This window comes from Triticum aestivum, chromosome 5A (assembly GCF_018294505.1).
Source record: "Triticum aestivum cultivar Chinese Spring chromosome 5A, IWGSC CS RefSeq v2.1, whole genome shotgun sequence".
Classification (NCBI taxonomy): Eukaryota; Viridiplantae; Streptophyta; class Magnoliopsida; order Poales; family Poaceae; genus Triticum; species Triticum aestivum.
In genome coordinates, this window is record NC_057806.1 from 65,251,931 (window position 1) to 65,263,366 (window position 11,436).

At 43.2% G+C, this 11,436-nt stretch overlaps 1 protein-coding gene across 2 annotated transcripts; it reads right to left on the reverse strand.

Annotated features, from left to right (window-relative positions):
- Positions 1-598: 598 nt before the first annotated feature.
- Positions 599-9,395, reverse strand: LOC123102329 (TNF receptor-associated factor homolog 1a). Of its 2 annotated transcripts, none has more exons than XM_044523636.1 (13): positions 9,169-9,395; positions 8,107-8,322; positions 5,732-5,843; positions 5,432-5,520; positions 5,272-5,340; positions 5,057-5,186; positions 4,745-4,903; positions 4,261-4,624; positions 3,831-3,943; positions 3,239-3,386; positions 2,579-3,018; positions 2,383-2,506; positions 599-2,271 (listed from the first exon to the last, which is right to left on the reverse strand). In XM_044523636.1, the coding sequence occupies exons 2-13, from the start codon at positions 8,285-8,287 to the stop codon at positions 832-834; spliced, it is 3,369 nt and encodes a 1,122-aa protein (XP_044379571.1). In that variant the 5' UTR covers positions 8,288-8,322; positions 9,169-9,395; the 3' UTR covers positions 599-831. The 2 variants fall into 2 exon arrangements, with proteins under 2 accessions (XP_044379571.1, XP_044379570.1); XM_044523635.1 differs by having other exon boundaries at positions 8,104-8,322.
- Between the last annotated feature and the right edge of the window lie 2,041 nt (positions 9,396-11,436).

Consider the following 11,436-nt stretch of genomic DNA (forward strand, 5'->3'; position numbering starts at 1 on the left):
CCTGTTTGGTTCAGCTGTGGATTTCTAAAAGTAGCTGTGAAAAATCTGCTGTGGAGAAACAGTTGTGAAAAATCTAATGTCAAAAATATGTAAGTCATTTGGCAAACTAGCTGATACAGCTTTTTCAGATTTTGACCCGCAGCGAAATCAGATTTTGGAAAGCACATCCTGAGCTGCTTTCGCTTTTGGTTCAGATTTTGACAGCAGATTTCTGGAATCGGATTCTGCTGGGTTCGCCCTTTGGTTCAGATTTTGTTGCGCAATAGCCGAATCCATCGATAAAAGATAAACCAAATAGGGCCTAACTATCCCTGTGCCAAGATCTCAAGCACTAAAATATCACCAAAGAACTAGCCTGTCCATGAAAGCTAGCTATCCATGTGCTTAAATCATGATTGCGAGACCTTATGGATTTCAGGTCTAGCGTACCCTAACTTGTCTGGCACCAAAAGGCTTTTTGTTGATGGTCTCAAAATTGTTTCCTATTAAGCTATGGAAGCTGTCCAGACAACAACAATGCTAAGCAAACACGGCGTAAGAAACAAAACAAAAAAAACGTTCTAAAGCTCACTAGCAAAAACAATGCAAGGCTCCAATATATGTAACTATGTATGCATGTAATTGATTTGATATTCTTTACCAGGCACAGGGCAAAACTGACAGAAATATATCAAGCAAAGAAACATAGCTATTAAGGAACTGAGAAGCATTTCTTTAAGAGGCCACTAGCTCTATGGGAAGGATTACAATTACACTCGGCTCAGAAGCAAACAGCATGGACTACAACAACGCATTATTACGGTTGCAATCATTATTCATCTCTGAAAGGGCTCAATGCCCATTCCCAGGGTGATAGGATGGGTAGCGGCTTGCTGCGTTCGCTGAGGTCGTCTGGTAATCCCTCGACTGATAGGGGTAGGCATTGATGTCCGCCCCGAAGTTCGGCATGGAGTTGTCGGCGCGGCTGTATGGCCACTGGCCCATCACCATATCATCAAATTGGCTGTTGGAGTATGAAGGGAGATCAAACTGTGAATAACTCCTGTCCCTAAGCCCTTGAGGGCCACCGTTCAGATCACTGTAGTACGGTGCAAGCTCCTCATCATAGTATTGCTCCGACTGATCAAACAGGTACTGATCATTAAACATGCCATAATCAGGTGTGCTGGCGTTATTGGGAACATTATTCGGCATAGAGAACTGCCGAACAAACCCCGGCTGTAGAACCTTTCTTCTGTCGCCGAGCTCCTCGTCCAGCAAGTCATTGATGATGTCTAGGTGCGGAAACTCGTCGCCGACAAGGCCTTGCGGTTGGTACGGAGTGAATCTGGTCGAAATTTCAGACAACAGCTGCTTGCTTCTTGGTCTTCCATTCAAATTGAGCTTATCAGACTCATTGCCCACACTTGAATTCAGTAGACCATGATCATTACTGCTGCTGCTGCTGCAGCTTGCCTGCTGTGAGCTCTCTTCTCTCCACTGGTACTGATTGAGTGACTCAGGCTTCACCGTTCCAAACGTAAATCCAGGTTCCAATGATGACTTTTCTGTCCTAGCAGAGTTATCTGGTGACAGAATGGAAGGCGATGATGCAAACACTGATTGTGAGTGTGTAACTCCTTGCCCTGAGGAACTAGTATGATGAGTGAGACCGCTTGCTCCAACAGAACTTTTCTCCATCATGGCATTACGGTATGACCGGGGAATGTAGCTAGGAGCACTGGCAGAGGGCTCATTGCCCAACCGTCCAACTGCACTCCTCGAACGAGAAAGAACTGGTGCAGTCTGAACTGTTGAAACAGCAGGTGCCACTTGTTTTGCTGCGGGGACTTGTGGGGCACTCAAGGGCCTTGAAACTGTAATGACCTTGGTTGCACTAGAGCTATTTACTAGAGAAGTTGGCTTCTGAGATTCAGATTTGGTGGGCAGAGGTACCTGCAGAGGTCGACTTGCAACTGGAACTGACCTCTCATTATGAGTTGGAGGAACAGACAGAGGTCCTTTATTTGGAACTAGCTGAACAGTTGGGGCGGAAGCCACACCCGTTCTGGTAGTGGTAGTACTAGCTGCAGCAGCTGAAACTTCGGTTGCACGGGAACTCAGATTGTTGGTACTTTCTAGTGAAGATTTTGGCTGCTGGGAGAAGATAGGTTGCTTCTTAACAGGGCTCACAGAAGGAATGGAAGACTCCGTCATTCTTAACTTGGAGGGGCTCGTAACATCAACATGCCGCTGTGCATTTTGCTTCTTCTGTGACACAACTCTGTCATCCTGAAATGAGTTGATTTCGATTCTTATTCAGCCAAGCAGAACACTTGAGAAAATTGATAAAAAAAATAGCAAGACTGAACTAAATGAAAAGGCTGCTGGGCAGGTACATACCCCAGCTTCAAGTCTCATGTCCTTTGAGTTGCTAGATCCATAACTGCCATTGGGTGCTGGATTTGATCCACCATGTGCATGCCCTGTTCGCAAATCAGTATCCTTATTCCTCCGGTTGTTCCCTCTGAATCACAAAATAGAGCAGTGTAAATATCAAATGATAAAAATGAGGAGAAGTAATAAAATAAAATTATACCTATTGGATGAGGATTTGACATTTGTCCAGGCACCACCTGTATTCAACCCATTCAAAATAACTGAAGGAACCGAGTCAGATGAACAAGTAGACGAGCTATCATCAACAAATGAAGCCCTCTTTCCTGATTGCTCATTTTGCACATCACCACCTTCAGGAACAATGCCTCGAGTTTCTGAAGCATCTGTTTCCCAATTAACAGGACTGGATTCACAGTCTTCAAGATCAACATTAAGCACCTCAGAATTATCATCTCTGTTATCAGAGATATCAGATGCTTCATCAGGATTGTCAGGATTTGAGGTCACTTCTTCAGCTTGACTTGACAAATCATCAGGGTTTCTATCATCTGATGGACTGCCCTCTAGAGCTACTTCCTTCATGTCAACCCTTTCATTTTTTCCTTTATTATTTTTCCGGTTATTTTTCTTTTGTTTGGCCTGAGCGAGAGAAATTAAACATTATCAAAGATCTCCTCAACTAATAAAAAAGGACAGGCACGTCAGAATAGATGAGATGTCAGCGCTACAATCTCCTACTGCACCATCAACATTGATTCCGGAAAGAACATGGCAAAAACTAGAAACCATTTGGCAAGGTAGATAAAATCTATAATGACAAAATAAGATGACATGGTTGCACTAGTGGAAGAAACCAAACCTGCTTTTTCCTGATACGTTTTTCCTTCTCAGCAGCACTACGCTTTGCCTTAAGTTCGATTTCTGCAAGCCCAGCAGCTTCTTCTTCACGGATGAGCTCTTCTTGGCGCTTCAAAGCCACAGCCTCTTGGTATGCCACTTCAATTCGACTGATTCAAGACTTATAAGTAACATGTGCATGCAGACCATAATTGACTCAAGACTTGTAAGATGTATGAATTTCATCATGGGACACCTTGTTTCCCAAGAAAAATAATATGGAAACAGGTTTATCTAATACTCCCTCCATCCCAAAATAAGTGTCTCAACTTTGTACTAGCTTTAGTACAAAATTGTACTAAGGTTAAGACACTTATTTTGGGAGGGAGGGAGTATCTAATAAGTAATAACGTCTGGTGTATGCTTGCCACAACTGGTAAAACCAGAACCAGGATAGTCATCACCCACTAAAGTACCAAAGTGACAGAAAAAAAAGGTCAAGTCTAGCATCAAATGCTGGCAATTGATATTTCAAGTTGCTGACTCTTGTTCCACAATTGTGGAGCAAAATACAAATCCTAGAGGGCCATGTTAAACTGCAGAAAACTTCTCACCTGAATATATGAGCCAAGGCAAAAAATTCTAGTGTCTTCCAGCCAAGCTCTATAAGTCGTCTGTCATCGCGCTCAATAGAGTCTTTGTTGAAGTCATCACCCGAGCTGCTTTCCTATAATCACAGAATTGGCTAGGACTTCTTAGATACAGTATAACAAGAACTCGTCGAGACATAAGTCTTAATAAGAACCTTCTTTTGCTAGTTTAACTCATCCCTGGCACAAGTTAATGACTCTTGATCCTACCTCAAAACAGTATTGTTTAGGAAAGCTTAGTTTGTTGAACACAATCTCAAAATTAGGCATCTAATGGTTATAAAATGGATGGTATGAAAAAGGTGCTCCAAATTAAGACATTGAAGATGAAACGAAAATATCTGTAGTCAATACCCAATGACCTGTAAAGCTGGTAAAATAGAAGAATGCATACCTTTGTGCGGTTCTGTGAAGCTTTTTCATCCTTGGTAGGCAATTGTTGGTGTGGCAGTGTGTCTAATGTAGCTCTTTCAAGCAAAATTAACACATCATCTGCCAAGACAAACATATCCTGCTCAACAAGCACCATAGAAGTGCTTCGAGCATCTGTCTCTGTTAATTTGGACAACCCCACTTGGTTCTTGCTCTTATATTCCAGAGCCTTCAGTCCGGTATACAGCGAGTCCATTACTAAGGTTGATGTAACTTCCTTTTCTATGAAAAAATGTTTCACTAGAACTTTCAATATGGTGTCAGTCTTTTCCCTTGTCATGTTCCGCCGCATACTTGGATCCATGCCTAGCCAGAATGCATTGAAACTGCAACCCACCAATTAAACATTTTAATAATGGAATGGCACAACACAACAAATTTTGTATTAATATTTATCTAACACGTGCTTGGTTCCACAGTAGCCAAAAAATATATCTTTATCTAACCTGGACCATCTCAGTCTATCCTCAATTAACCTGCAAAACTTGCTTCTTCTTTCATCAATAAATCGCCGGCAAATTTGTTCCACATTTGATAAATACACCCTAACTAGTTCCCTTCGGTACTGGCCATCAAGGCAACGAAATGGGCGGTCTGCCTTCTCCCTCAAATATCACAATGCAGAAGCAGACATGGTTATGCGAAGTAAACATATACTCTCAATTCCAAAAATAACTGATGCCACACCAAAGTCCAGCCCTAGGCGGTGTAACCCACAGTGGGAAAATGGATGCCAAATAACTACAGAAAACAGATACCTAATAACTTGAACTTGAGCTTTGATGGTAAGAACATCCTCGATGACAAAGCCATCATGTAATTTTGATAGCTCCATAAACTTTTTCCAACCCCAGTCATGCTCTTTCTTCCAAAACCGGTGCAGCGTATCTGAAATGCCACTTTCTTTAAACTTCATGTGCAAAGGTCAACCAAAGCTACTAGCCAAGCAAAAATAGTGGTATACCAAACTCACCAGAATACTTAGATTTCTTAGGATCTCTATTAATTACAGCTATTGTAAACTGCGCGAAGTGGCTCCATCCTAAAATAAAAGCAAACAATAATAATATTCAAGATAACGTAGTGCGATCAAGAAGTGTGTTTGTTGGTAATACATGGAACATTTCATTTACCTGGGAGTAGTTTATCATGGTTCGCAACACAAAGAAAGAGTGACAAGTGATTGCAAACATCACATCCTTGTGGATAAATCAAAATGTACCTGAAAGTCAATCAGTAGATATCAATGCGTGATGTGCAGAACAAAAGCTTGAAAACACATATCTAACTCAAACATGATACTTATTGACATTTGAAGGCTACATATCAGATCACAAAGCAGATAAAAGTAGAGAAAAGATTGGCAAAATATATATGGATACAATTTCAAGTTATATGCGGAGCTCCCTCTTGGTACCCTATGAATATCATACCATTTATAACCGCCAACATCGAAGGAGTTACTCCGTAGCTCCCTCTTGTTGATTTGCGAAAAATTATCAATCCTCCATGTAAACTTTCCATAAAGTTCAGGAGGCCTTGGCCCTATTAGAATAGAAGAAAATAAAAACAACAGGTTAAATAATTGTCGATGCTAAATAATTAAGAAATTATACAAGGATTGGAACTAAATCAACCTATCAGAACATCCAAGTTCAACTTCTATCATAGTATAGCCAGACTAGTCAGTGAACCACCTAGGTTACTAGTCAAACTGGGAGTTCTACAAAATTATTGTAACAACCATTTTATTGATTTTCAACTCAATAAACAAGGAAAGATGAAACAAGGCAATATAAAACAAACTTATCAGTTCCGTGCCATTCCAGCCGAAACAGTTGACCATTCCATTTCGCGACCAGAACAGAATGTAGACGCTGCCATCCCATACCACTCCAAATTCACAGCATTGTGCCCAACCAGTTCTGGTGCTGCTAGTGTTTTGCCCTGTGATTCTAGGGCGTTGCTATCTCGCGCACGCTCGTTGAGACACTCGGTTTCCGACAAAGTAAACTTTCCTGTTTAAGCAAATAAGCGTGAGGTGGAAATGGAAAGACAGGTTGGGCCCCACCCGTTAAATTCAGCAGGGGAGAGAGATTATGGAAAGGCAAGCTGGGGCCCACTGGTGGAATTCACAGAAGGGTAGAGGATACGCACACATGCATGCATGCATGCATGGGCCCCGCGTCCAACATGGACAGCTTTTGTCACTAGCCCCACCGCATCTCACTCTCCTTGTTGAGGTGGTAATAACACGAAGCATCGAGTGTGAAGTTTTGCTATTCTTGCAGGCATGGGCGATTGGGCCGGCCACTAGCTAGACGTTGTACACAATGCTAGGCCAGGCCACCACTAGGCACTAACCCCTATCGTACCATTGTTTGTACTTTTTTATTCTTTCTTTGATAATATGATTACACACAAACAATGGTAAATCAAAACAGAATGGTTACCAGAAACGAATTAAAAGGATTAGTAAGTATGATAAATAAACCCTTGGATGGCATTTGACACTAAAAAAACACTATGGCATGCGATGGAGCATATTGAAACAAGATAATACATAACCAGGCCTGATTCTGGTTCTCTTTTTTGGTTCAAACAGTTATGAGCGGTCAGGTTTTAGAGGTAATGTAGAACTTAGCAATAGCTACTGGGAAACATGTATTTGATCCCAATTGCATTCACACATGATAGAAACCCTAAGAGATTGTGATATACATCATTAAATAAGTAAATATTCTTGAACATGCCGAAACTATTTTGCTAGTACGACAAACCGTATATATTCAGTATTCCATTATTACTTTTGCCATTTCCAAAAATAAATTGATAAATATGACTTAGTTTCAACCTCAAGGTTCGGTGAAGTACTATTGGGCTTCCTTCCAATAAATAACTCTAGAACCTCAAGAATTTGAAGCTAAGGAATGCTTCAGCTAATGTATCGTGATACACATCTCAACAATCCCACTGTAATTTGAATGAAATTTCAACTGGCATTCTGATGTGAGTGATTTTATGAATGATATTGCATGTCTCATGGGCAAATAATGCATCACTAAAGTCTGTAGATTTCAGTCACCTTATAGCACAAAAACTGACACTATAACTAATATAAGATATCTACAAGCTGATCAGCACTAGAATCATGTAACACTTGGCAAAAACTGTGGACTCCTCAAGCTTGCATGTCATAAACTTGCCATAGCATAATTAGTTAACTACTCCCTCGTTCCCAAATATAAGTCTTTTTAGAGATTTCAATAAGTGACTACATAGGGAACAAAATGAGTGAATCTACACTCTAAATATGTCTACATACATCTGTATGTTGTATTCCAGTTGAAATGTCTAAAAAGACATATATTTAGGAACAGAGGGAGTACATGCAACGACTCATAAGCCTATGTTTTAAAATTAACATGAAACTATTTGTTACTTCTTCAAACTCATGAATCCTGATCCACAGAAGCACAAAACATAACTGGTTCAATCAGAACAGAAGAACGTACATGCCCAAATTTGCACAGGATAGTTGTCCTAAACCTACCAAAGATAAATAAAACTCTATCATCCATTATAGTGCATGGAGCCATGGGCAGTGATTCAGGAGTTCTACATGTATTATGTAGCACCACAACATAATCAAATGTTCTACTTTTATAGAGACAACACTTTCATGAGAACTAAATAGGTCATGGGCAAGATGGTAAAACTGGAAAATGTTATATTAAAATAACTATGTCTGAATGAAGCAGTAACAGGTAATATGAACAAATGCAAGGTAAAGTGAACAACACACCACAATCATCATCTTCAGTGTCCGAGTAAGCTGGTGAAGTGGATGGTGTTCCATTCTCAACTTGCTCGCTTGACCTCCACTCAGCTAAAGATTCCCCAGAATGGCTTTGTTGATCACTTGGCAAGTCCTCGGTTGATGAGGATCTACCATCCCCTGTATAATCTTCGACCAAAGTGCCAGCCATTAACCTATCCAGTACGGGGCTCGCCTTTTTCCTTCCTACAACAATGAATTAAGACCATATAGTCATCAAACCTCAGCATCAATAACAAAAGGAACATAAATAGGACAAAACTAAAACTCTAGCACCCGAAGACACCAAAAGCGGAAACAACTAGGGTTTCACTAGTCCGTAAGCAAAACCTATATCTATCGGCGTCACATCTCATAACAAGCAGTTGCGAATAAGTCATGTATACAAAGCTGGCATTGCACAGGACGAAATGTGATCGGAGACAAGGGTAACGCCGGAGCACAAGCCAATCCAGCAAGAACTAGTTCCTGTCACGAGGCATAAAATACTCAACCCATAGGTTCCAGAGGACACCATGGTCAGTCTACGAACCATCGACTAACTGAATGTTGAGGCCACAGAGACAAACTTAAGCAGCATTAAATCATCTACCCCAGGGCTAATTATATTATCGCTATCACCCTACACGCCTGCCCCTGCAACAAGGAAAATAAAAAGTCACTGCGCACGCCCACGAGGAGCTGACGCACGAGACCATCAGCTAAGCTAAACCCAGGCGCCCGTCGCCGCCCAACCTAACCTAACCTAAGCAATCCAAGGACGCGCCCCCGCGCGGAACCCAACGCAATCTCCCCGGGGCACGAACTGGGAGAGAGACCACGCACGCGCGCACGTAGGCGCGCAGATTAGATCGGGGCCGCGAGCGCGGCAATGCTCGCCTCGCCTAGGAACCTAGAAAACAAAATCTATCTCCTCCGATTTCGACCCTTCCCCCCGCGTAGTCCGGATCTGACCTCACCTCCGCCCCTCGCCTCAGACCGGTGCCGTTCCGCGTGCGTGCGTCGGAGACATGCCCGGGGATCGAGAGTTACCTGCACGTCGCTGTCGTCGACGTCGGCGGCGGCGGCGATGGCAGCTGCTTCGTCGAGGAGGAGATAGGGAGGGGCGGGGTGGGGGGGAGAGACGGAGGGGAAGGGAGCAGCGGGGTGTGCGTGCGCCCTAGTCGAGTCGAGTAACGAAATCGGATCGGGTTTAGCGAGGGAGGGAGGCTGCCTAAGCTAGGCTTAGGCTCAGGCTCCGGCTCAGGATTACCGAAGAAATGATTTGTTGGGTATTTCCGGATGGGGGTGGGTATATATAGCGTGGCCGCGCGTCAACATTAATTTTACTTTTTTATGAGCCAGCCAGTCGTATTTGGAAGCATTATATTGCTTACCGCACAATATTGCGTCTCACTCGGGCGCGTTTCGGTTAGGGCACATACCTCCACGGAATGTCAATGCCGTTTTTCCGATCGATAGTTGGTGCTCGGACGGATCCACCTCATGGTGCTCTATCGTCCGTCCGTCCCGGCCTTGCTCTAACTTCTATCGTCTCCTTTCTCTACCCTACCTATATTGTCTTCTTTCATCGCGGTCGGTGTATTTTGTATCATTTATTATTATTGCCATTATCTTTCCTATAATCTTAAGGATGTGTTTGCTTTGGGAACGAAGGTGGAATGGAATGTCATGATTCCATTCCACGAGAATGGGTCAGTTCTGTCTTTGTGGTTGGTATATGTAATTATGGGGGCATCCATCTTATGGTTCGCTCGTTCATCGATCATCACTCAATTATCTAAGGGTGTCTCTAACGGCGATCTGCAAATTTTCTGCCATATCCATCCACGGACAGGGGTCCAGTTAACGGACAAGGACAGGGGGCATCAATCATAGCCGCATACATTTGGCCTTCATTTTTTTTCAAGTCCGCACGATCAAATAGCCACATGCAAAGGGTACAGACGTTCAAATAACCGCATGCAGCACTAGTTCAAATTTAAAAAAGTTCAAATATTACATCCCAACATTGTTATCCCCTTTCATCGCCCATTGATGCTCAATCAGATCTTCCTTCAGCTTCTCGTGAGTTGGTCGATGTTGAATTTGTTAATGCATTTGAATAAACTTCTCAAATGTGGCCGGATTAGGATCACCCACGTTCTCAAATTTCAGTGTTGCGGCAGCATCGTCATCCTCACCCTCGATGATCATGGTGTACATAATCACACAACATGTTGTCGCCTCCCACAAGGTTTCTGAATCCCATTGTTTAGCAGGTCCACGAACAACTGCAAAACGGGCCTGTAGAACTACAAATGCCCTCTCGACATCCGTTCTAGTCGCTCCTTGTCTTTGGGCAAAGTGAGCCTTTTTCTGACCAACTGGGTTTGAGATGGTGCTGATAAAGGTAGCCCATGGAGGATTGATAGCGTCAACCAGATAGTAGCCCATGGTGTACTCATGTCCATTGACAGTATAGTGACAAGGAGGAGCTTTTCCTTCAGTCAGTCGCGCAAACAACTGCGATCGTTGCAGCACATTGATGTCATTGTGTAACCCGGGCATGCCAAAGAAAGTGTGTCAAATCCAAAGATCATGTGATGCAACTGGTTCGAGAATGGTGGTTGGCTTCTTAACATGACCCTGATATTACCCTTGTAAAGCCTTCGGATAATTCTTCCATTTTCCAATGCATGCAGTCAAGAGATCCAAGCAAACATGTCCACCATCTTGCTTCTAAGATTGTCAGGAGCCTCTCAGTGTCTGCCACAGTTGGTTCTCTCAGGTACTGAGGTCCGAACACCTCGACCACGGTAGTTGCATACCTGACCATGGCATCTCCGCATGTGCTCTCAGAGATCCGTAGGTACTCGTCCCACGAATCTATGCCGTGCCATATGCAAGCATCTGGAGTGCGGCCGTGCACTTCTGGTAACCAGAGAAGCCAATCATTCCGACAACATCCTTCTTTAGGATGAAGTAGTCATCGTAGGACCGGACGCCATGGTACAAACGATCAAAGACAGTCTCGCGCATCCGAAAACGCCGACAAAACTGGTAAGCGAATAGTGCATAGGGGGCAAAGTAGCCGGCCATCAGTGTCAAATGCCCGCGCGCCCTGTTGCGGTTGAGCACTCGATGAACCTTGATCGGGCCCTTGAAATTGAAAACATGCTCTCTGCATGCTCCGCGTCTTCAAGGACCGCCAACATCATCGCCGTCTCATCAGATTACTCCTTGTCCGATGAGTCATCTGACAACTCAACATACTTCTCTTATATGTACTCCAAATTGGAATCCATTCCTAGAAAGAAG

Excerpts from the sequence above, each read along its gene's own strand:
- LOC123102329 (XM_044523635.1), bottom strand. The coding sequence starts at position 8,287 with ATGGCTGGCACTTTGGTCGAAGATTATACAGGGGATGGTAGATCCTCA. Across the intron at positions 4,904-5,056 it reads GCTCAAGTTCAAGTTATTAG|GGAGAAGGCAGACCGCCCAT; the intron begins GTATCTGTTTTC and ends GTGATATTTGAG. Across the intron at positions 2,507-2,578 it reads GTCAAATCCTCATCCAATAG|AGGGAACAACCGGAGGAATA; the intron begins GTATAATTTTAT and ends TTTGTGATTCAG.